The sequence below is a fragment of the Chelmon rostratus genome, chromosome 14, assembly GCF_017976325.1.
Source record: "Chelmon rostratus isolate fCheRos1 chromosome 14, fCheRos1.pri, whole genome shotgun sequence".
In the NCBI taxonomy this organism is placed as follows: Eukaryota; Metazoa; Chordata; class Actinopteri; order Chaetodontiformes; family Chaetodontidae; genus Chelmon; species Chelmon rostratus.
The window spans coordinates 6057174-6083715 of record NC_055671.1 but is presented as its reverse complement, the minus strand read 5'-3'; the positions used below and the strand labels follow the sequence as shown (position 1 = coordinate 6083715).

The following is a 26542-nucleotide window of genomic DNA, read 5'->3' as shown; positions in this document are numbered from 1 at the left end:
GCTAACAGATTTAGACACAAGATCCGGGTGTTCCCAGAGGAAGAGGGCTCGTTGTGGTCTGTAAATGTGTCTACTCCAGAGACAGCATGACAACACCTGATCTGCTGTTCCCGGTGGAGCACCAGGCCAGCCATGTTAGCTATACCAGTTGCAAGGTCAAGGTCTGGACAACAGCTCACTATTGCCTTTGTCTGAGCACTGGTGGTGCAGCAGATTCTCAGGGAAACTATACATTACTTTCCCACAGCTGGCTCTGCAGCATATCACTTACAGTGTGGTTAATATTTAAGGAAATCAGCCAGTGCAGGAGAACTCCATGTAACTTTAGGAAGGTTTTATTGAACATTTTAAAGGACATATGCATTGTGTGTGTGCAAGTGTGTACTTGGAATACCACAGTATCATGTCACATTGCATTACAATCTATAGTAACTATTATATGGTGTTCACAGTAATTAGGAAAAGAAGTTTTGGGAGTCATACTGAATTCAAAGCATCATTTACTTTACAAATGTCACATGGACTTTTATCCAACAAACACACTATATTTCAGTGCAGATAAAGACAGAAAGTGTGTGACTGTGACATTTCCCTTAAACATTACTTTTAGAAACATTTATTATGAAGGCAATTTGCTTACACACGAGAGACTGTGCATGGCAGAGTTTTCCAATAGCCGAGACGCATTTTGGTTGTTCTCCTTTTGTTGGTCTGCGCACACAAAAGAAACAGACAAGATCATGCAAAACGGGTTAAATATAAAAGCTTGTCTGTAAATAGATTTGGGTGAAAAGTGTGAAACATGGACATTTTCAGTAATTGTCGTAGAATTATTCAAGTATTCCATATTTTGTCCACAGGGCTGTATGTTTGAAATCAACAGATACAGAACATTTCTTGTTTAACTTTGCATGGAACACTAATGGAATTTTGGACATTCATTTAAGCCAATATGCTAGATATGCATCTGTGTATCCTTTTATATCTTAAAAATCAAATACACTCACATATCTTATAATACATGAAAGCATCTTTGTGGCCTTTTAACACACGTTTTATCGTTACTTAAATTATAGCCATTGCTTTAGTGCTAAATCTAATCCAGTTTATACTATTTTTCTTACTGTGCACCATATAAAAAGACAGAATAACTATTTGTAAAGAAGAATGCACATAACTAAGTGGCCATTTATTTCAATAACTATTATTCTAATCCAAAAACATATTTTACTGGACCCTTATTGGATCTTTTTTGGACCAGCTTAATCTAACATTTAAACTTCAATTTCATAGCCATGTAACATTCTGTATAGAATCATTTTTGACGTGGAAATATTGGCTACTATTAAGCGTAATGATAAGGTCACTACACAGTGTCCTTTGAGAACTTCAGGAATCTTTAAAGGCATTTTATGGGACTATGATTCCAGAGCAGCTATAAAAATGCCATTAAAATAAGGTCACCATATCGACCATTCATCATCACAGACACACTCTAACTCACTTCACCTCCCTGTGGGAATATTATGGTACTTATTCCGCAGGATTTGCACCGTATCAATCCAACTGCACTGCGTGCTGGAGTGTCCAGCTCTGCTCCGGTCCCGGCGCAGCGTGCTTTCTTATGCTAATGCTGGTCTGACATCAGCAGTGAGATCAAAGCAGGGCAGGGGTACTTTAGAGCGGAGTCTGCCCCCACTCACACTCACTCACTCAGACCTCTCTCTCTCTCTCACACACACACACATACTCACACACTCTCTCACACTCACCGACACCGCTCTCCTACACACCATGCGTACCTGTCCGGAGCTATTCTACCACCCCATGCTGGATTTTACTCATGCATCTGGCTGATACCGACGCAGAAATCCCTCGGAAAGGATATTCCGACCTGCTGAGAGCTCATTTTTCGTGTTTGCGTTGCTTTGGTGAACGGTGAAGGCTGAGCGCCGCCGCAGAGGTGAGGTGAAACTTGTTTGGCACTTCATGCGCTGCAGTGTGTTTTCGTGCGCATTGGATAAGTTTGAAGTTGTGACTGAATTCAAAGTTGTTTGTGGCCAGAGTTTGGCTGTAGAGGATTTATCTGCTGGGGAGGGAAAAAAGAGAGGGAAGAAAAGATGAGTCTAACATGGGAGGAATTATGCTGATCTGATCTTTCGTCCTCTTCACTTTGCATGGAGTTAGAGCTGCTGTAGATTCATCTCATGCGAAGTAATATCACAACTGTGCATCTAAAGCATTGTCTTTAAAGTAACTTCTGTCCTCATGAAGACTGCTGACTGCTCCAGCAGAATTAGACTCTCATGAGGCTGATGTAAAAATAGCCTTGACCGACCTTGTTCGTTAATCTCCGCTAATTAAATCTCGGATCGTTAGGAAATATTATAAACAGCTCGCTTGGTGTGCGCTGTGCATCTTATCTGGGCTTGATGAGAGACACACATCGACTGGTGTGTGAAGCCATCAGCCTTCATGTTCTAGGGGGGGACCAGGAGCTCCCATTTAGCCCACTTTGGCCAAATGTAAATTTAAACAGTGAATCCACTTGAGGCCGCGACTCCTCAGAGCAGATATGACCCCGAGCGGCAAACAAAGCCCGAAAGCTCAGGCTGGAAATCCTTTACTTTCATAACGGGATCATTATTTTAGAAATGGGTGAAAACCCTGCTGCTCGGAAAGTCGCTGGTCTCAACAGTTTCAGTCAGCTCATTTCAATCATTCATATCGGGGATTTCGCACAGTTTCGGAGGCGCCTCCGCCAATCAGCGACGAGGAGGAACTGGCGCTTTAATCAGGTCCATTATCAGCCAGCTGTTGTTTCAACGCGCTCAGATTAAACTCTCCTCAAACTGATCTCTTATCAGCAGCTCGGAGCGCTTTCAGATAACGCCTCTGATGCGCTGCCCTGCCCGCTGATCTGTGCCGGTGCCCCGCACCGCCACTCACTGCGAAGCTCTTCACATTTTCCCGCAGGAGACAATAAACCGAATTACAGAGGCCAGATGAAACCAGCGTGCGTGATAATCACTGAAAACAGGCCTTCTTTGTCTGAATGCTCCTGTCTCAAAGTTTAGCAAAAGTTCACGTTATTGCACATCACAAAAATCGCCCAACCCCCCATCAAACATTGAGACACTAAATTCAGAAATACTTACTAAATACAATATATAACAACTATGGTCTGTTATGACTCTGTTATAATTGGAAATATCATAAGTGATAGCAAAACAAAGTAGAATAAATTCACTGCTGACTAAAAATGGCCCTTACAGGTTTCATAGCACTCACTCGTCTTGTTTCTTGTGTGTTTGTTTGCATGTCGGACGCTGAAATGCTGTGTTATTTTCTCTACAGGTTACTGTGTGCTTGAGCTAACAGCGGTGTTAGTGAACTGTCTGCAAAGTATTTCTTGCAAAGCACAATTCTGCTCATTTCCATTAATTTCTACCTTGTGGTTATTCTTTATTTGATCTGAGCAGAATATTTGAGATCGCTGACAGAGAACTAAAATAATATTCCTCTAACAGGTTTTTCTTTCATTGCTTCATCAGAATTTTCTGTCATTAAATTTGATCTGTTTTTGAATCGTGAGTTCACACAAAGACTTTCACAGTATTCGTCCACAAAAAAACGTAAAACCTGAAAATGTTACAACTGGCTTGCTGTGGCACGGCCATGTCATTTATGCTATTTATGTTATTCATTACAGGGTTTAGAGGAGGAGGCCGTGCTATGAGAGCTGACTTCTGAGTCTGAGCCAAGAGACCCAACAGCCCTTTGTATTCGTGTCCTGTGTGAAGTGGAGCCCCTGTCCAACCATGAGGAGCAGCTCTCATGTCCTGCCTCTTGGTGTGCTCACGGCTCTGCTGCTGTCTCAGCTCTGCTCCGGCATCAAATGGCTGTAGGTATTCTCAGGGGTGCCGCCATCGCATTCTTTAGGCCCGTCACCATCTTTTATGCCGCTTTACCGTCAGACAATGTCAAAACAGATGGCGCCTTGAAGCTACACGGTATTGTGCGGCTTTGGGGTTTCGTGGAGTGGAGGGCTCGTGGCAGCTTCGAAAAGGGCCCCAGCATTCCTCGAGTTGCTCCTGATCGTGGCAGAGGCCGTGTGTTCAGCACACGTGTGTCTGATGAAGGAGACAATAGATTAGTTCTTCATGTAATGAACGGAAACCTGCTTTGTTTTAATGTGGCTCCAGCAAAATGAGTGTCTCAGTTACAATATCTCAGCTCAAATGTCCCCCTGTTGTACAATAAGAAGTCGATAAGAATAGAAAAGAAGATAGAAATGACGAGGCGTCGTGGTCGAGCAGACAGTGATGTCACTGCTTACTGTGTGTAGTCTAGTCTAGTGTGAAGAAGGAAAACTGATGCCATAAATGTTGACACAAATGTTGATTGCTCGCACTGAGCACCACACTGTTTTTACGGTAAGCAAACGTAAACAATAATTTGCGCAATAATTTTGGAAAGCCTGTACAATTCCCAAGTTGCTATTTTTTGAATTTATTTATGTTTCATTTGAAAGTTTGGCATGGTTTTCGTGTGGTAATCTCGTAAAGCCTTTGAGGTTTTCTCCACTATTTGCCCGTTCTGTCCTGTATTTGAAGTGTTCATTCGCTAAATCAGATCTTAAAATGAATAAACCAACCCCAGTTTGATTGATATTCCCTTTAGTCCACAAAAAAAAAAAAAACGAGGAAAGTAAATCTAGATGGAGATATCTGTCTTTGAAAAGGAACCACGCATTTCGTTATCTGAGTTTTCACTCCCACGCCTTATGTGTGATCACTGTGAAAACACAGATTTCTGCAAGGACAAAATATCCGTGGCTTTTTATCAGAATGAGCGGCTGTAATGCTCACAGCGGGAAGGCTTCAGCAGATGTGCCCATGAGAACGGGCACACTAAATCTAAGTAAGAAGTCCTACAGTCTTGATAATGCACAGCGGCACAATGCAAAACAGATGCGGCAGTAAACACCTGTGAGTGCCGGGTTACCACGAGCCCAGTGGAGTCACAGCTTATCATTGGGCACAGAGTGGCGGCCCCTTGGCCCCTAATGCAAAACAGGCCATGGCGCTGCCGGGTTCTCACGAACTCTCAGCAGCGTGCAAGATGAAGAAAGCAGAGATCAGAGCTAACCTGCTCTGCTTGTGGTTTCTCTATTAAGTTAATCCCCAATAAGTTGAAATTGTTTAAATTAAATGTGTGCACCCTTTTATAGTCTGTAAACAGACGATTCATGTCAAACTGAGGCCACAGAGGACGACGCTTCCTGTGGTGGAAAATGCAAATGGCGAGGGCTCTATGTACTTATTCATCTGACTGTGGATCAGAAGTTAGGGGGGGCTTTTATATTTTTTTGGCGCATTTTGATTCTTCTGTGCTTTAACAAAAGAAAATCTATGTGCCAAGAACATGTCACTTATGTTTTATGAATCCGCAGCTGACGCTCCTTTGGGATTACCGCGTGATAAGATGGTTCTTTTCTGCAATGCATGCCAAAATATTTCCCTGCCTGGGGCATTATCTGTTTGGCTTTTTCAATTGTTTCCTCAAAGCTGATGTGTCTCAGAGGCTTGAAATGTGTGTACACAATAACCTCAAATTGCTAACACACCGCTGAAATCCCAGCATGCTTTGTTATTCCCATAAACGTGATAATTTCCCAAGTCATAAAACAAAAAACGAGATTAAGCAATCATGCCATTGTTGTCATCACCACCGCAATTAAGAGAAGATGTATTGTTGAATGCATACTGACCGATACCTCTTGTCTGTGTTTATCCCCGCAGAGCGCTGTCACACTCTCCTGCATCTTTACACATCAACCAGACCCAACACTGTAAGCTGCTGCCCGGCATGGTGTCCTCCCAAGCTCAGCTGTGCCGCAGCAACCTGGAGCTCATGCAAACAATTATCCAAGCTGCCCGCGAAGTCAAGAAAACATGCCAGAAGACCTTTGCTGATATGCGTTGGAACTGCTCCTCAATTGACATCCCCGTCGATGCCCCGAAGTATCGGCCGGACCTGGACCGAGGTACGGTTACACGCAGTTTGGAATGGACGCTGTTTCCAAAGAGCCGATCCAAGTTTTTTTCACCCACAAGAGTCTGATGTTTACAGTCCTGCTTGACATTCAATGAATATATAAAACTGAGGTCATTAAGCGCTGCGTGTTTTGCGGCTCAGTTTACCGTAACTGGTGAAATGATCCTCAGCACATTAAAAGTGTCTGCGCTCAGACGCCGCGATAGATTTATCTGTGCAGCATGAATTAACATGACGGCAATCTTGAGAACTTTAATACAGAATTATGTCCATTTCAAAAGTGATTTCTGGTTTTAAGATGACACGTTGCCTCATCTTTCCACTTTTTTGCTGCCAGCTAAATTATTCCATTATTCATTCCAGAGGAGCTCTCCCCAGGGACTTGTACTGAAGCTGATATTTGAGAATACACCACAACCATATGTATGCGTTCTATATGCTAAAGTAATTGGCTTGTTATTTTTGAAATCCACAGCATTGTCTGACTGCACTGCTGTTTGCGTTGCAGTCTGACTTTGCTGTTTGTGTTGCCTAGAGGATCTGAGTCAGTCAGAGACAGTTGCTGGGTTGTGGGTGGGGGAGTTGTGCAGCACTCCCCAGAAAGGACAGGACTGCCGTTTACCAAATGAACAGTCTGCACCGAACAGGAAATGGCTCATCTCTGTCCAGGGATGGCTTTGATCTAACGGGCCCACGGTCATACACGGTTTCTTACTTTCAGCGGCTTCTCGCCTTCAACATGTGTGCTTTTCATGTCGGCACATCACTTTCAATCACCCCAGACCTCACTCTGCATTACAGCCGGAGCAGTGATGGACTGTTTGATAGTTTCATTTTGTGAAGTCGGTCGCTTTCTTTTTTGCACCTAAAAAACTTCACTATATTCTGACATTTGGAGCAAAAGATGATTCAAGCAACAAATTGCTTCTGGAAATAATTATTAGTTGATTTATGTTTAAGTGTTTGCACTGAAATCCAGAGAATCAGTGGTCAGTGGAAGGCTTTGATGTCTGCTTTGTCAGTTTGCCAAAAATCCTGACATATCCCTCTTTTACTTATATCATTTGGGTTTCTCATCTGTTTCGACAGGAACAAGAGAGGCTGCATTTGTCTACGCCCTGTCCGCAGCAACCATCAGCCACACCATAGCGCGGGCGTGCACGTCTGGAGATTTGCGGCTGTGCTCGTGTGGTCCTATCCCTGCTCAGATCCTAGAGCCTGGCTATCGCTGGGGCGGCTGCGCCGACAACCTGCACTATGGTTTGATCATGGGTTCCAAGTTCTCTGATGCGCCGATGAAGATGAAGCGCGCAGGCTCTCACGCCAACAAACTGATGCACCTACACAACAGTGAAGTCGGGAGACAGGTAGGCCAGATTTTTACTTTTCTTAAAACAAGAGCAAAATACAAAGATGTTGTTTCTTCTGTAAATAAATGAATTTGTGTATTTAATCTGTATGAAAATCAATCCCACACAGATTGAGCACTATCTAAACCCCATGTCCTCTGTCCACTTGTCCAGGTATTGAGAGAGGCGCTGGTGATGAAGTGTAAATGTCACGGTGTGTCCGGCTCCTGCTCTATACGGACCTGCTGGAAAGGCCTGCAAGACCTGAGGGAGATCGCCATGGACCTGAAGACCAAGTACTTGTCTGCCACTAAAGTGGTTCACCGGCCCATGGGGACACGCAAGCAGCTGGTACCCAAAGACATTGACATCAGGCCCGTGAGGGAGAACGAGCTGGTCTACCTGCAGAGCTCCCCGGACTTCTGTACCAAGAATGAAAAGCAGGGCTCTGTTGGCACACAGGACAGGTGAGACTGCCACGTCACAGCGTTGTGTTTGACTGTGAGTGTGCATGAGAAAGAGGGGGATATTTGCTGGCAATGGTAGCTCTTTGTTGTCAGATTTATCAGCGTGACTCATATCTGTCGCAGACCCACGCAGCTGACAAATAGGAAATAACCAATCCTGAATGTCTGCTCATCCAGGATGTTGACTCTAGTGAAGTGCCGTCCTGCCTGGTGGCACCATTTAGCTTGCAGGCTGGCTGATAACAACCAGCGTCCCCTGAGAGCGCTCCGTCTGTGGTTCGTCTGAGCATGTGTCACTGGAAAGGCTGCTGTGACTGGAGTCGTTGTCCCGCTATCTAAAACAATGACTAATACGGTTATTCTTAGGACTGAGTGTACTCGAGCTGATATCGATTGGAGAGAGCTGCACTAATGGGGAAATAGTTATTGGTCCGCCAGAGATAAAGTTTTATTTACACCAGTCAGGTCCAGTGTTTTAGTTAGGGCAGTTGTCAGTGGTGCTGGTTAGTGGGCAGCAAGGAGCCCATCTGTCTGAGGGTCTAACTCAGATCTGGCTTTGTTCTGGCTCAGTAATATCAGAGAAATATGGCACAAATATGCAGAACTATCCTGCAAGCTTATAGTTCCCAATTTTCCATAAATATGTCACAGAAAAAGTATCTCTGGCTTTATTATTTAGTTTTGAAATGCATTTAGAGGATGACTAGTGTGGTCAATACCACTCATAGTTGTGTAAGCCACTGAGGATAAAAAGCTCCACTAAAGGCTCATGTTGTTGTTGTATGTAATGACTTTCATACATCATATGACTGTCATATCATGGGTTCCTCAGCTGTAGGCCACTCTACAGATAAGCAGAAGACATGCTTCATGTCAAGGACACTCACTGTGGCCAGCGCGTCCCGTGTCTGCGGCCGGATAACTCAGCAGCCTCATGCAGTCTGCAACATTAGTGCCTTTGCCAAATCATGAGGCACTCGCTTCACTGCCATCAGTACATGAATGTGTGATGCTGATGTTTGTGTAAGAGCATCCATGAGTGAACATTCGTGGTTATCGATTATTCCCATATGTGCTTAGACCAGTTGTATCAGAGGAATTCTCAAACCTCCCCACATAATAACACTCTGTCACATGGTTGAAATATTGTGTGCTTTGCTTGGATTTTTTGGTCCCTGGCGGGCAATTCAGGACAGGGTTTTGTCGGCTTTTAATGAATTGAATTGAACTCGATCCTGTCTGCGTTGTTAGCTCCGACCCGTTCATGAGACCTGAGAGCAGTAGATACCCTTTCTAGAGTCAGGTTTTCTGATCTAACAAGAGAATCTGGGATGGGGAAAGTGAATTTTAGCAGCAGTTTCTAATGGATTAAGTGTGATCACTGATGCAAAAAATAAGTGTCATGGCCCTGGGATGAGGCAGGCCAAAGAAGCTCGTGCTTTCGTCTTAAATTGCATTACTGTGCCTCTGCTTAAACCAGCAGATGTAAGCTACAGAGTGTCCAGTGCTGTGCTGTTGTGCACTGACAGCACAGCAAAGATATAATGAGATCTTGTTCCCGACAAAACACAACTGCGTGGGGGCTTCAATTTCCCAGCTCCCACCAATGTAATAAACCTGTCGTACACTCTCAATGAGTCTTGTCCCTCCTCCTCCTCCTCCTTCTCCTTCACTCCCGCACCATCTCCCTCACCATACTGGTCATTAACACTCTGCCATCATAAAACAATGCAATTATGTGGGGAGGGCAAGCTAAAGAATGGAATTGTAGCCCTGTGTATTCAGTGTGATTTACAGCGGGGCTATTCCCTGCTCATTCAAGATGCCCCAGGCTTCTGAAATGAGAGGCTGAGCATCCACTGGCCAATGACGATGAAACAAAAAGAAAATGAAAGAAAAAAGTTGGAAAGAAGGACTGCACAAAAGGTTCAGGCACAACAGTCAGTCAGACACTTTTACAAGACTGTCACGGGCTGCGAGATTGTCCAAAACATTTTGGAATGAAGCTTAAAATGAATGTCTAACTGGGAACTGGAGACATGCCAGCTGTCATAGCTCGTTATTCAGTCCAAAATTGTTGAACCAAAATGTAAAGTTGTTACTCATAATAAAACGTCAAATTTAATATTTCCTTCTTTTTGTCTTTGCTAATTTCAGGCAGTGCAACAAAACCTCCGTCGGCAGCGACAGCTGTGACCTGATGTGCTGCGGCCGTGGCTACAACCCGTACACAGAGAAGCTGGTGGAGCGCTGCCACTGCAAGTACCACTGGTGCTGCTACGTAACCTGCAAGAAGTGCGAGCGGATTGTGGAGCGATACGTCTGCAAATGAGTCTGCGCCGCTGCCGGCCCCGCCAGCAGTCCTCCACTTGCACCCAGCCGCCCGAGGCTACAGGTTAACCAAAGCACTACAGTATCGAGAAGGCTTACTTTTGTCTTAAGCTTTAGCATGTGTAACTCAAGGAGAAATGGTCTATTCTTGTGTCAGTATCATTTTTGTATCGAATCTCCAAACTGCCAATTGGGCTTCTAAGCTTTTTTCGCTTCACAAACCTGGATGTGCAGAGTGTGGCGACAGCGCTGGTTACGTGAAGACCGCCGTCCTCCTGGGTATTTCCTTTTCTTGTTAATGATAATAAATCCCCCTAACAGGGATACTGAAAGTCTATTATATCTCTAATTAAAAGAAATAATATTGGATTTTATGCTGGAGGAGAGGGGGTTGTCTTTTCCCCTCACTAGACAGAGACTTGGTTTGGTTTCATTCCACGGAAATCGAAGGGCTCTGATGGATCCATGTGGTACTCTTTTTAGGTACTATTAAAGCTTTTTTCCTCTGGCAGCGATGGGCAACAGAGGAAAAGGGAACACAAAGGGAATTTCAAGTACTTTTCAATCATGGAACATTTTTGTGGTTGGACTCTCACTCATGTGTCCTATGTGGATCTTCACATTGCCTGCATCCCTGTGGATTGAGAGAAGAGCATTAAGGACTTTGTAAAATGGTGCATTATCTCCTTTATGTCTGACATGCAGTTCAAAATATATTCTATTTTTCATGAGCATATGAGCTGAACTCATGGATTTTGTAAACCACTTTTGTGTGGATGTACATACTGTTATTTTGTATACTGAAATAAAGAAAGAAGTATTTATAAAATAATTCAATGATCTTCACAATCATCTTTACACAGAAATTGTATGTATTTCTCTTCTCCTGTGAACTGCACCTTTAATGATATACTGTGGAGCTACTTTTACAGAATTCTGGCAAAGATAAATCCATAACCTCCAAGCCTAACTATTTTTAAACTAAGCAACATTTACTGTAATTTACTGCAAATCTAAGCCTTATAAAATAACAGTTTGCCACAACTTATAGCACACTGTGACTGTAAATCAGCTCAGCACAGTCAGTAATGAGTGGCGGGGTTCAGCCTATTGGGATCGCTCTCTGAATTACCCAAACCCTGGGAAAGTGTTTGTTTGGACATTCCACCTCCTCACCAAGGCTGTTACAAAGGGATTTTTATCATGGCTTTAACACTCCAACACTTATCTGTCTGAGAGCCAGACCTCCAATGGACAAACATCACATTTAAAAAAAGACAGAATTTATTTTGAACATATAGCCAAATTGTTTGCCGGTCAGAGGGAACTTACTTGGCGCTATGTCGAGCCGAGATATTACCCTCTGGCCAGCCTTGTGCTGGTTGAAGTGGTTCTCATGATTTTACGCTGACAGAAATAGCTGTGGAAGATGTAGGGCCCATGCTGTGAGCTCACATGATACATCGCAGCACCAGCCTGCACAAGCTGCACACTCGCTGAAGCTGTAACACTCCTTGACCCCAGCCTGTGGACGCACACGGAAACTGCCAAAACAGCTCCATGTACTCTGGTAAAACAAGGCTGAGGCCAGTATCGTCACCATCCATTTGCATGTTAAGAAGTGGCCATTTAATGATGCCAGACTTGTTTCACTGCTGTCCATTTCATTTCATTTCACTTTTGGATTTTTGAACATAAATGGAGTTGATTAAGCACGTCTGTTTCAGGTCATGAGGAGAAATGTGACTCCAGAGCCAAAGCCTGGACACACAAACCTCTAATGTTCCAACAGAGAGCCAAGGACAATACATGGCAACAGTACGACTGAGGGGAGTAACTGAACAATGACCTCCAACAAGTCAAATCTATGCACTATATATAAAGATACGATCAGTCGAAATGTCTAGAAGCAGTCTAACAGCAGAGACAGGCAGCATGGACACACACAGTGTGCTGTGCTCTTTTGGTTTGGGGGCAGGGAGGGTCTGCTGCTTGCAGGTGAGCGGGGGTCTGCTCTGTCTGCACACAGGCCTGTCCGTCGACAGCCTCAAGGACTCTTCAGTCACTGGCATTCCTCAGCTTGGAAGCTGGAGAGAATAGGCTGTGTGTGTGTGTGTGTGTGTGTGTGTGTGTGTGTTAGTCCACCCACTGCCGTCTGTCACTGGGTTCACTGCTGCAGAAATGTGAAGCCTCACCTGCTGATTGAGGATTTGCACACTGCCCTCAAATCCAGGTGGCACTGCTAGAGTCAGGACTACGAGCAGATGAGAGCCCCAGAGTCATGTTAGTGCGCCTCAGTATGTAAGTGAGCATGTATGATGCATGGATGTTACTCTAAACACATGTGGTAAACAGACCAAAAAATACTTAAGTACTTTCTGGACCATTTAAAAGTTTGACAAAGAGGGAATCAGCTGATCTCCCGACCCCCTAAAGTGCCGTGCTAAGACCGCGTTCTGTCTCTCAAAATGACACATCCGCCATCTTCTGACAATGTAAGTCAGCTCCAGGAATTTACTAAATTTACGACATTGTGCTCATGTAAATGCTGAAATCAAGTTGCTAAATTCATTCTCACATGCAAATACCGCAGAGCAATTTCATCAGGCGTCTAAAGATTAGATAGGGCATGAAGTCAGACCTGGTGTTGTCTGGAACTGCTGACCCTCTGAGCAACCATTGCTATCGTTAAGACGTGCAACTATTCAGCTGACCTCAGTCTAACCCTCCTGAAATATCTCCCTTTATAGTCCACACAATAAAACAACATTTCATTTAAGGGCCGAGCGTGCTAACGATATGACCCTGTTGTTAACAATAATTTGCTCTACATTCTTCCATTTCTCTATCTGTCAACACAAAGCTGCGGTGGAGAGCAAGAGCGACTGTGAGGAAAATGGGACTTGAATGGGCTGCCATTTTGGCCGGGACTGAGTAAAAAACAGTTTAAGAGCGGCCCTCATCCGGGCTGTCAAAGAGCTTTGTGTCCGCGAGGAAAACAAAACAAAAGTAAAGACGACAAAAAAACGGAACTAATCGCCTCTGCGGTTTCTGTTCCTTTTCTTTCTGTGTGTCTTTGTCAGAAAGCGCCTAAGTATCTGTCCACGGTCGGTGTTAGCCCTCGATCTGTGGGAATTGCCCGGTAATAGAGAAGGAAAAGAGGACTTTAATGGAGAGCTGTGAAAATATCAGGGGTTAATGTCAGCCTGGACAATATAATACCAATTGCCTTTGTAAAGGTCGTGGTCTAGATAACTAGCTGTGAATGAGAGAGACAAAGAATTTGGCTGGAGTGGTAAAGGCTTTCAGAGGTACTGACCCGTACTGTAAATGGACTTTTGTGGACCCCACCCCCACCCTTCAGCCTTTAAATAGGAGCCCAGCAGTATGTGCTGTTAAAGGCCATTTTTTGTTTTGGTGTGTGTGTGTGTGTGTGTGTGTGTGTGTGTGTGTGTGTGTGTGTGTGTGTGTGTGTGTGTGTGTGTGTGTGTGCGTGTGTTTGTGTGTGTGTCCTCAGGCAGGTTGCTGGGAGATAGCAGATCATGCAAAGCATGCACCTTTGTAGATAAAGACAAACCAGGAGTTTATGGTGTTTAGTCGGAAACTCGTTTGGTTAAAGACTCTCAGTGAATACAAATACAGATTTGAGATTTCACTGTGAAGATCATTTCTATTAACTTTTAGTTTATTTTCTACTTTTTGTCTCTGCTGGTCCAGGTCTGTGTGTCTTTTATTTTGCTTTTCTTGTTCTTATTATTCTTTTTAATATTTGGACACATGTGTGACGTGTAGATTGTCTACGAAAGAACAGAATCAAAGCAAACTGAGCTTTGCCTTCTTTTTTTTTTTTTTTAATTATTCTACAACTCTTTCAGATGATATAATACTGAAAACAAATCCTGGAATAGATGTAGTATAAACAGCTGGCAAATCGCTTGTATCTACTGTAAATATTTTGTTATTTTCATATTTTTCATGTGAGTGAGAGTAAGCCATGTGAAAGCAGAGATAAAAAAAATAACAAATGTGACATCCACGTCAACATTTGATGACAAAAGTTTAAATAGCATCACTTATTTACCTTTACAACCACTGTGGTTGGACATTTAAAACAGGAGCTCAGCTACAGTGCATACGTTATTTTTTTGTTATGAGTTTCTCAAGATAATTGTAATAGGTCTGTAATTTAATACAGTCAGGTCAGTGAACAACTTGACCATATATAGGCCCATGAATCCAAAACTCAGTCTTTAAACCTACAAAATGTCCCATCATGTTTTAAAGCTAAACTCCAACAGCAAAACTAGATTATTTTAAGGAGTCCTTCGATGTATTTGCTGTTTACATTGAAACAGCTCTATCTCTCTTTCTGAAGTGTTTGAAACTCAGTGAAACTGAATCACAGTGACTTATTTCCACTTTTTGAGGTATTCGCCCTTCATGAGAGTACAGACGTTAAACCACATGCCACGTTGTTTGGGCCAAAAATAAATTTGTTCATCTTCAGACTAAACTTTAAACAGATAAATTTATACTCCCACAACCTCAACATACAATGAATCAGTGGCGATGTGGATGGCAGACCCTCAGCGCAAGCTATCAGAGAGGATGAAAAGAACCGTGGAGAGAGAAAGAGCGAGACTGAATTAATATGAATAAAAGAAACAGCGAGCTAAGTACGCTGGGAAAAGTAAACACTGGTCCGTGTAATCACAGTAAATCTGGCCGGGGGGCCGACAGAGCAGGCTGCGCCCTCAGTCGAGGAGTCAACAAACCCAGAGAAAAAACAGCTAACTAACTAACATTACTGAGAGGGGTTAAAGAGGGTAGTGGCACGGCTTTATTCACAGCGAGATCAGTGAAACGCCGCCATGTTTACCCAGTGTCTGGCTGAGTTCAGCTATGTAAACCTCTGCATATAATTCAAGGAGAGAACTCGTAAATGTGAAGATGACTTCAGTCACAGTTTGAGAGGGCTTTCGATGAGTGTCCTGTGAAGTCGGCCATGTCTGGAGCTTCTTTGAGGCTCTTTAAGCCACTTCCTGACATGAAACCTGCTCTGTTTGAGAGGGCCGCCGAGGAAAAGCATTCACCTAGCCAGCAGCGCTACGATCAGCTGTGATGATCTGATAAATGGTGCGCACGCTGACCACAGATCAGTCAAGGCGTCAGGCCAGTTGCCTTTGCATTTCATCACCCTGCATGAAGCGCTTTTTCCTTCCTGATATCCTAATCTAACAGTCAGCTGTCATGTGCTGCCAAGCTGACTGATGTCATGCAAACATATCAAAGGAATCTGGTCAATGGCACATCTGAAAAAATGGCGGGATATTAATAAGAAACATGAGAACAAAGAGGTGATGTTACGCAAGACTTGTATGAGCGTTAATACTTTTATTACTTTTCCATCTGACAGTCGATGCAAAGGAAACAGTGAAGTCAATCACATTTTTTGGTTGTTTTCAGATGTGTTCGCCAGATTTACAGATTTTTTTCGTGTCACATATGTTTATGGTTAATTCATTTATTCAAGTTTTCATATTTCTATGAACTGACGAGTAGATTTTATGAGTTGATTGTTAAATAAGACAAAACTCTGGAAACATTTGGGCTAACTATTGATTTGTGGATCTTCATGTGAAGTGCAGCACAGCTTGTGCATTCTCTTCTTTCAGAGTCTGCCTTTATAAAACAAATGCACGAGTGGATTTGTTGGAGAAGGACTTTGTTTATCCTATATTGATAAATTGAGAACAGATGTGGGTCCCATTTATTTCTAGCAAATATTCCTTTCTCACTGGGAGATGTGAGAATCATTTTTCTCTAAGGGTTTTCATTTTGCGTCAGTTAATTCAGGAGGCTGCTGATCACTGTTCAGCTTCGTCTCAGTGTTTTGTTAACCCAGAGAACTCAGGCTGAACACTGCAACACGAGGACAAGTTCAGTGCTAAAATTGCTCCTCCACTTCATTCCACAGCCGCAGTTGTGGAGTGGCTCTAACATGCATGCAGCCTCAGCTTATAGACCATATGAGCTCAGTTCACGGCTCAAATCCCCCCAGATCTAGTTAAATGCCGCCGTTCTCTCAAGCCGTCCAAATGAATGGCTGAGGCATGACATTCAGACATTTCTTCTCTTTCTGCAACTCAAGCGCATCACAGTAAATCAATCTTTCGCCCTCGCAAATCTTTCAACTTTCTCTCATTTAAAAGAAGCATTTTTTATAGGAAGAGAAGGCAATAGATGTGAGGAGGAATCAGCTTTGTACACATGCATATTTGTTTCAGTGTCCGCTCCATTTGTAACATAAGGGTAATTTTGAATGCTATCCAGATTACCCCCCCTTCTCTTTAACTGCTTCCACATTTCTCAGGCTGAATGAGGTAATACCATTTATTTGGCAAAAAGACTGTGAGGCGCGGGCAGCCAGCAGAGCCATTATGTGTGATTAGCACTGCTTGCAGCACCGTTTTGATTTGTGAATTGTCTGATTGGTGACACACCCTGTGGGAAAAGAGTCTTTTTTTCTTCTTCAATTTAAGAATCTCCAACTGGAAAGCATGCTCTACCATCAATCATCGATAACCTGCTACTGAAAGCGAAACAGGTGTTGAAATGTTTGGGGCTCCACCAGTTTTGAAAAGCCAGATCAGCAAAGACATTTCTTGGCTGCTATTCTGTGCTGCTGTTGAACAGTCTCTATTTTGTTGTTAAAATGAATGTCATCAAAAACATATTCATTGTTTTCCACCCTGGAATACAAGTTTGTTAAAAAAGGTGAATTCTTGTATTAAGTTAATAAGAATTTCAGTTTATTACAACTTGGGTCTTGTAGTTTTTATCGTGTATTCTGAATAACAGATGATAACTTAATTTAGGAAACTAATAAATGTGGCTGAGTTTCAGAGTATTTTTTTTCTATCCACTTGTTGAGCGTAGTTAAAGTGTGTTACCAGCTTAACTGTTGAGATCTAAGTCAAGCAGGGCAAAAAACACAGGATGAAATGATGATGATGATGATGACAACAGAAATGATGCTCAAAATTATGAAAATTAAGTGTAATAACCCAGAAGTGTCCTTTAAGAGCTTAGCAACACAACTTTTATTAAGAAAACAAACTGCAAAAAAGTAAAATGTGCTTCCTTGTCTGTATGTATTTCTAAAGGTCTTTTGTAAGTCTAACAGCCTAATAACCAGGACTTTTTTTTTCACAGGAGTGACTCAACAAACTAGGTTCGATTTTGTCTTGGGGAGCCGTTGGTGGAGCTCAGAGGAGCGATGATGTCCCCTGTGCTGTCTCTGACCCACACACCTCAGCCACAGGCCACAGGTTCACTATATTATACCTGCACCCTGACGCCAGCCTGATTTACTGGCCTCTATTGGAGCTGGAATGGACTCAGCACTCAGCTCGGCCATTAAATCTGCACGATGATGTAGCCAAGAGGGGAGCCGTCACCACTGCTACATTCACTCTCACCTCCTCCACTCCCACATACACCCCACTTCTCCCTACTGACCAGCTTCATCCATATTCCCTCTCCCAACACACATACATGGTTAATTTATTTGTCATTCTATAATGAAATGCATGACGTAGCCCCTCTGTGCTTCACGAGAAAAAGTATTTTTTAATCTCTTTTATGTTCTGCTGCTTTTTACGTGTGATCAGTGTGTGGTTGTACAATCTTGTCCTGGAAATGCTCCTTTTAAAATGTGTACAAATAGATTTAGCTGTTGGTCTGTGGCTCTGTTCAGATGACATGAAAAGCCTCTCATGACGGACACGCAGCTAAAAATACAGGTGCGAACACATTCAAGACGCTCTGAAAATCCAGTCACACAAATCACATTTGGAGGCGGTCATGGACACATAAGACTACATTGTTAGTGCGATGGGAATGCATACAATACTTCCTGACCACATTAGACACACAGACTGTGTGTCATCCGTGTGAGTCAAACTATGCTGCCAAAAGACGTAATCAAAAGCGTAAGTAAAGTCCAGATCAATGCACAACAGTGAAGGCAAGAAGTGGAACAACAGTGAGCCTTTACAAGAAAGGAAAGGAAAGGAAATTACAACAAGCCTTCCTGGTGGAGCAACACATGGATTTCAGTTTATTGCTTCTGTGGAGGTGATGTCCATGTTTTCTGGGTGTATTGACCAGAAAGCTGAAATCGATCAGAAGTAGACAAAGGATTTGAAAACACACATTGAAGTTAGCTGCGTGCACTCAATCTCAGACACAGTGTGAGTACTAATATCTGGAATGAGAAGCTACATGGCCTATATCACATGATATATTCTTATTAGCAGAGATTATACTGTTTTTTGTCTGTGGTGCTGAGTCTGTCTCTGGACTAAACAGACGCAATAAAAAACAATGACGGATATCATTCGTACCCTCATTTCTCTTCTGTTCTCAGAGTTGCCCAGTTAGACTCATGCTAGACTGAAACGAATGCGGTATGTATGTAGGTGAGGGGAGATGAATCTTTATTTGAAGGGGAATAGCTGGAGGGCCATTACAAGGAGCAAGTAGGTGTGAAGGGTTAAAGCAATTAGCGCACATCTCTGTCACATCCTGCTGGGGAGCAGATTTCAGATGCTCTGCCCGTGGACCCGCTCACTCCTCATTTCTCCTGCTGCCCCTCTCACGGCCCTGCTGTGGGCTGCACATTTCCACGTCTTTCTAAATAGCCAAGTCCTAATATTTACTTCTCGCTTTCAAGCTCAGGCAGAGCGGGAGCCGGGCGCAGTCTGTCGGTGCAGGAGAGCGGAGGTGGCAGGGACTGATGCCCTCATTAATTCTGCGCGGGGAAACAAACATTTGTCCTTTCAGGGCCTTGTGTGAGTTTGTGGAGGGGCGAGGCCGTAGACTGACAGGAGCGGTCTTGTTTGTCGGGTTCATGTTTGTATTATGAAGCGGTGTGTGTGTGTGTTTCACTGTGTGTGTGTGTGTGTGTGTGTGTGTGTGTGCATTCATGAGTGTGTGTGAGTGACCTGAGCTTGCCTGTTAACCAAAAAAGAATTTATGCAGCTAATTTTGAGACTTTCTATTGCATGTCAGTAAACACACAGGCAGACATCTCCCTGCTAAACACGCGTGTCAGTAAGATGTCAGTATGAGTTTGTTTCATTGTGAAATCACCGGGCTGTGTGTTTCCATAAAAAAGTCCATTGCAGAGTCTCGTATTGTCCTTCCGTGCTTTCTTCTATGTTTAGAGAGCAGCGTGACCCCCGCACTGTTTCACAGTAGAATGACAATAACATCGACTAGAATTGAATTTCCATACCCAGCCAATCAGCGCGGTGCAGCATTGGAGTCAAATTTAATGTTTATCCCACGGCGAGTAAATGATTAAGGAAGTCTTTTCTCTTTCTGTCGGCACCAGTCTCAGGAACAAACAAAGACAATACAATAACCATCTGCTGCGAGGAATGTTTAGAGATCTCTGATCTGAACGCCGCCTCGAGCCTCTCAGGAGAGGTGTGTGTATGTGACTGTCCTTCTTGTCATAAATGCTGTACAGTTTTGTTGTGTGTTGTGTTTATTATCACAGTTTGCTTCCTCCCATTAGACCATTTAACTTTGGCAAATTGACATGGAGGCGTAAGACGGATTGTTTCCTCTTGTTTTCCGTTCCTCCTCCTTTCTCTTGCGTCCCTCTCCTCTGCATTGGAACCAGACTATTGCCTGGGAGGTTGGATCGCAGTGCATTCCTACACGAATCTGTTCCCCGAACAATTTGCATCACAATCTTCGTTCCTCAGAGCAGCACAGTTCACAGCTGTGCTCTTTCAGCAGACACAAACATTTTTGATGACAGCTTTTCATGTCATGACAAACACATTGGAACCGTATCAATATATCCTCATTAATGTAATTCGAAAATGTCATGAATATGAATAAATGACTCCCAGGATATGGGTGCTTGGCAAAAAAAACCCCTTTCTATGGAAAGTGCCAAAGAAAGGGAGAAGAAACAAATTCCCACAAGTGCAATTACTTAATTAGTTAGTATGACTAATAAAGTTTTTCAAAATAATATGACCTTGAAGCTTTTCACATCACATAAAAACACACGCCTAATTCTCCCCTTCAAGGAAAATTTCTTCTCCTTCCTTTCAGTCGCTCTAATTTGAAATGAAGTGAGATTTATCCCAACCTCTCCATCAGTGGGACTTCTCCCCAGGCTCAAACAGAGCACCCCTCAATGTCGGTGCCTCTGACAGGGGGAACACAGAGCACTTCACAGTGACGGACGGCCTCTTCAGCACAGAGGCCTCACACTTCTCCTCAGCCTGCCAACTGGGGATTAGCACTACAGCCTCGGCTGCTGGCCCCAAACCCCCCGCCCCCAAATCCTTCGCTAACCTCGGCGGTTCCCCGCCGCCGTCCTCCAACCGCCGACCCTCCATCCCCTCCCGCTCCGACCTAGCGTCGGCCTCCAGCATTCCTCCCCGCGTCACATGGCCCTGGAGCTCGGCCGGTGCTGCCCCGGGCCGAGAGATCTGAGTACCAGCGCGGTGCCAACATTCCAGCCCGACGGCCGTTTTGTTGGAGGGATTTCCTGTGGGCTTTCATGCCAGCGTGGAACAATTACTGCTGCTCAACAATCACTGGCTGTGACAGGTGGACACAAGGCCAGGGGCGTCCCACCAATCATCTGTCTCTGGCTTGGAGTTGCCACTTTGAGCTGAGTGCACGCTGGGAAGCCATCTATATTTGCATACAGTTTATATTGAATTTGGTTAAGCGAGGAAGGAAACGTTTTATCCTTGTTAGAGAGTAATGACTAAACAAACTGAACACCAGGCAGGGAAACAGGTCTGGAGGAGCAGGATCCAGGTAACATGAGGAACGGAAAGGAGGAATCTTGCCTTTCAGGGCCAGCAGAATGTTTTCTTCTTCCTCAGAGGTCTCTTCTTCTTATCAGTTTGAATGTCAGAAGTTGTGCTGCACTTCGACCACACAAGGGCCATATTAGCTTAAAATTAGATCATGTTTAGCACAGATTAAATCAACCAAGCCCCTCAACAAAGTGCAGCTGTGTGTCCGGCTCTATTTTGGCTGGGGCACTTGAGGAGGCTTTGATGAAGACCATGGAATGAATCTCTGAATCATTCATCCTTGCAGCACTTCACAGATACGCCTTTGGTGTATCAGAACGATTTAGCCGGATTTTCAATCAGCATATTTATATTCTTAACCTTGCCAGCATTTTGGGTGCGTGTTGGCATGAGAGGTGTTTTTAGAAGAATGGAAGTTGTTAAAAACGTGTATTTTGCACGTGTACTCGTCTCTGTCACACACACACACGTGAACACGCTTCATCCGGCTGGTTTCTATTGAGGTGAAGGTCAGAGCGCTGATGCCACTGCAGCAGCTCTAATGGAGGCTGATTTACAGAGGGCAAATGGAGGACTGGAGATCATTTAGAACGCATGAGATGGGCTAGAAATCCTGCTCTCCATTCATGCATACTCTATCTCAGCTCTCCACTACGTCGTCCTCTCACTCTCCACATGGAGTCAGGAGAGTTTTTATCCGTTCTGAATCGTCCTCCTTTACTCTTTCAGTTGCTGTTTCACATTGAATTTGTTGCAATTTCTAAAATTAGATCCAAACAAACTCGGCAAAGAAAGTCATTCTTCCTTAAATGCAAGTCAGTGATTTCTGCCGAAGGTAAATAGATTCCGAGAAGGAGATGGTCGGAAATCTGGCCCGTAATTTCGTAAAGTGCCAAGATCTCAATTGCTCTCAGACTTGTCTTTGTCTATGCCAAACAAGGCCGGGGTTACTGAGGTATTTTAGTTGTGGCAGCGCTGGGACAAGAGCCCTGAATTATTTGCAGTGACACTTTTAGTCTCAAGCTCAGCTGCTGGTTGGAGGGTGCAGCGGAAGGAATTATCTGTCTGCGTCGTCACCAGCCAGAGGAAAGAGATGTTTGGGCCTTGAAGCTCGGAGGGGCACACGAGATGGTCCCCACATGAAAGACCCTGTCTGGCTTTTTTGCTTTAATCACCACTGGCCCTCGCTGGGAGGAACTATTTCATGTCTGCTCTTCTGGAGTCTCAAACTGCATCTTTGTTTGTTTTCGCCTTTTGTTTTGATAGATGATAGTCACTTTGCTTGCGGCTGTTTTCAGTTCTGCCTGCTCTTCGCATCTGATGTGGCGGACGTTATGGGAGAGTTGAAACCGGACGGGCTGAGTGGAGGATAGACGAGCAAAACGGCAGACCTGGAGACCGTCTCTTGACTTTCTGTTATTGCACTGGCACTGATCCCTTTAATGGCTGTATCAGGTAATAAAGACATTCCACATTAGCCGGGCTCGACCTGTTTACATTTAGATGTTGGTCTAACGGTGAGCCGCAGCTCCTCTGCCAGAATCAATTACCACATTCAGAGCTGCGGCTGCTGCTAATAAAAGCTCAATGATTCAGAAAACACCTTGGTTCTACATGGGGGTGACATGCTGGGGGATCATACTAGCGGACTTCCTCCTTCTCCACATGCCTGAGCAATGTGTATGAGCAGCCATTGCCAGCCCATATGATTTATGAGCACCTACTGTACGTGCTGATCTCCCCTGCATGACCCCGCGCAGCCAGGAGGACAAGGTTACGTAACAAATCAAACTCCTGATGGCTTTAAGAGTAAAATCTCATAAGTCTCTAGGCCGTTGTGCATGTCAGGAGGATTTGTGTTTTTGCATTTGTGTTTTTCTCTTTTCAGCGCCTCTCCTGTCTCCTCGTGGCCTCTCCAAGTATTTCTCTTGTGGCTCTTTGTGCTCAGCCTCTCTCTTTCTCTGAATGCTCTACTGACCTTGCATTTTCCTTATTTCCGTCAGTACTGGGTTCCAGCAGCTGGACTGGCAGCACTGGCCTCTGACTTGCCTCCATGGGGCCATGATCATTTCCTGTGCGCCCCTCTGCCCTTTCTCTTGCAGACAGAGGCTCTAATCCTCCTGGCTGCACTCTGCCTGTCTGTCTGTCTGCCTGCCAACATTGGGAAACATTACTTTAAAAATCTAAATTACTACCTGATCCACATCTTTTTTTCCCTCCTTTGTTGTACCAAGAATTAAATAGAAGCGGTGGGAAACATTAAAATCTAAATTATTACCCGATGAACATCATTTTTTTTCTCTGCTTATGTTGTACCGAGAACTAAATAAAAACCTTGCAGGTGCCTTTGGTCAAAGTTCTGTAAAATTAAATGCAATGCAGTGAAATTAGTAAATAAATAAAATTAACGAGCACCATTTGGACGTTACTGAAACAGTCTAAATAATGGCACAATTAGTTTCAGTGTCTTGTCTGTTAAACATTCAGAAGCTGACCAAAAGCAGGTGGTTACTGAATGCCCAATAGAGAGTGACTTGGAAATATTATGACAAGGCCTGAAACATAATGGAATACTGACACTAAGTCTGTTGCTAATAATGTTACTGCCAGAGCTATTACTATGAAAGGGAAAACAGTGTACTTTTCACCCCACTAAATTAATTTATTATATTACAGCTGTGGGTTCAGATTTTACATACAGACCATATGAAGATATGATAATGAATAAAATGCATTGTTTTAGATAATGCAACACACACACACACGTAAACATATATAACACAAGGCCTATATTGATATTCTATATATTGTACGCAACCTTGAGTGTGCACTGCTCTGTCTCACGTGCATCTCCCTCAATGAGCCTCGATCACATGATCATGTGGAGTAAAACAGCATTACACTGCATGTTGTATTTTTTATTCATCACTCCTGTTTCAGATACAATGTAGTTTAAATTCAGTTTAACTCAAAGGTAGTTCAGTGACAGACAGTATTTCATCTGTAGCCAACAGAACTGGCTTGTTCAGCTACCAGAGATGCTGGCAGCAGAGTTCAGCAGAGGGATGAGAGAAACAGAGTGTTGTTTGGCTTTACATAACCGGTATTTTGCTCCTTTGAATACCTAAATGACACTCATGCTCCTCTCATTCACCAGGAAACACTGTTGGTTAGACACAATGAATGAAAGAGCTCAGCTGGTGGCAGCTTACCTGCTGCTCTGAGTCAGGAGTGAATGAAGGTTGGCTGATGAACTATATTTTATGTGGCTGGAACAGTAAAAAATACGGTAACAGAAAAATACAGCATGCAAGTTTTTATCATATTTAGAGTTTAGAAATTTGAACTGTGCCACACAATTCCATAGACGTATGGTCCGCTCTTTATTATGAGCTGGAATCTGATCATTAAACAGTTATATTGCAGAAATAATCTGTGTGCGAGCACATCTATTCAGACAAACAACCATGGCAATTTATAATACGTACATATGATATTAAAGCGAGTAACAAATTGAGATGTTATTACTGACAGTAATCTGAGCACTCCGGTGGTTACTTGGTTCCCCACATGCTCATGGAAATAATCCACACTTCTGGGAACATAAAACCTCTGTAGATGCCAGAAGCTATGCAGCAACAAATGCATCTGCAAAGGGGATGGTTGGCTCACATCTGGCCGTAGTGTCAGCGCGTGTCTGTGTGTGTGAGGCCGAGTGTGTCCTCCTATCACAGAGTACAGGACTATCATGACTGCATGTGCATCTTACCTATGTGTTGTGGAATAATCTAAAGGTCAGACATGAGGAGAGACCACTCGCCCGCTCGCCTGCTGTCTGTCTGTCTGACCATGTCCATGGAACATACAGAGTGTTGCTGTGATGCCACAATTTTATCTTCCTTTTTCACAAAATTCTTCATTAAATTGTGGAGCATGAAAGCACTGTGGAAGAAAAACAGCCCCCTTTCATCACCAGCCAGCCTCAGACATGGAATTGCTGCATGTAACTCTAAAGCCGCGTTTTATAACTGGAGCATTCTCTAATCTAATTCTCTAATAATCTTTGTGTTTGAACACTCTGACACCTTTGCATGATGTGTGTTTAGGTGTTTAAAGCTTAGTGTTCTGCTAAAAGCTAAATAATTTACACACCATGATATTATCAGTGGCTGGGAACATGGTATGGTTGTATGATCACCAATAACAAACAATAGTGTATTAATGACTTTAACAAAATAAAATGATGAATCGGTGCCAGCTATATCAGTTTATTTGTAGGGACATTATGCGACTAAATGTTAATAACACGATTCTGTTTTGGGTCATATCATCAAAACAAAACAGCCCGAGATGCGATTTTAACTTTCTGGTAAACAGAATAATAATACAACAGAATAAGCAAAGATAAATAGAGAAACTTAAAGGTAATGATTTATTACAAGAGTATGAAATAAAAATTATAAAGTATAAACTATACAGGAGCAATTAGACTCAAAATCTGACCGACACAACAAACAAAGTGTTCAATTAAGGATGATGTGAACAGTGAAAAGCAAATATTCCATTTGTGATCTTTCAGTTTGCTATGAGAGTGTGTGCTGGATGTATAATAGAACATGCTGTGGGACGGAGCTGTGCTCTTTCCAGAATCACTCTGATCAGAGTCATTGATGAGACACGGCCTGCAAGTCAGCTGAGTCCAGCTGATCAATACCAAACTCTAAACGAACCTCAGCTCAGTGCAGACTGTATTGGCCAAAGCTTGTCCAGCTGTTGATTATCAGAATAACTTCAGCCAATGTTTGCTGCACTGATAAATTACTGCTGCGTACCAGCCATGATCATTGTCCCGTGAGCTGAATCAGATCCTAACTCGCCTCACAGTTATAATGTAGTTACTAGACAACTGAGCATGTTTTGTGCAGCACATCTGCTCTCTTTCTCTGCCTCTTTTTCTCAGGTTGTTCTATTTTTGAAACTAACTCCTCAGTCAGGAGTGCTGCAGCTGTACGTAGTTATAATGTAAATATATCAGCACCTCGCAGCACAGTGAACACTAATGTGCACTGGAGGCTCGAAGACTTCTGTGAGCCGGACTTCGGACCGTGATTAGCTCTCACGCTGGTTGTGATGTCACGAAACCCTGCTGGTATTTGACACGTGTTGAGATTTAAGCACGCGGAAACTTTCCGCTTTCAGCAGCTGAACGTGAACGCCCGTGCACAGTGAAGCTCAAACATCACAGTGAAGTAACAATGCGTGAACACTGTTTTGAGCGGAGGGACATTTCAAACAAAAGTCTTATAGGCAAAACCATAAAATGATTCCAACTCAGAGGCACATGAGCATTGAGCTTATTTGAAGTGATTATTGAAGAATAAAATCAAAGATTTGGGGATTAGGATTTGATCATATGCAGTACATAGTTCAAAGAGGCTTTTTGTTTTGAGATTTCCAGGCATGTCTCACTCCTGGT

The 26542-nt window shown here is 43.4% G+C and overlaps 1 protein-coding gene across 1 annotated transcript; it reads left to right on the top strand.

The window, feature by feature from the left end:
* Window positions 1-1725: 1725 nt before the first annotated feature.
* wnt11 (wingless-type MMTV integration site family, member 11) lies at window positions 1726-11012 on the top strand. Its single transcript, XM_041952622.1, has 6 exons — window positions 1726-1963; window positions 3713-3904; window positions 5805-6049; window positions 7150-7427; window positions 7584-7876; window positions 10034-11012. Exons 2-6 carry the CDS (start codon window positions 3822-3824, stop codon window positions 10206-10208), a joined length of 1074 nt encoding a protein of 357 aa, XP_041808556.1. The 5' UTR covers window positions 1726-1963; window positions 3713-3821; the 3' UTR covers window positions 10209-11012.
* The last annotated feature ends 15530 nt before the right edge of the window (window positions 11013-26542 follow it).

What these genes read in the sequence shown, in the direction of transcription:
- wnt11 (XM_041952622.1), top strand. Translation starts at nt 3,822, where the DNA reads ATGAGGAGCAGCTCTCATGTCCTGCCTCTTGGTGTGCTCACGGCTCTG. An exon ending in TGCTCCGGCATCAAATGGCT is followed by an intron (nt 3,905 to 5,804) that starts GTAGGTATTCTC and finishes TTATCCCCGCAG; the next exon opens with AGCGCTGTCACACTCTCCTG. An exon ending in TCTGTTGGCACACAGGACAG is followed by an intron (nt 7,877 to 10,033) that starts GTGAGACTGCCA and finishes TGCTAATTTCAG; the next exon opens with GCAGTGCAACAAAACCTCCG.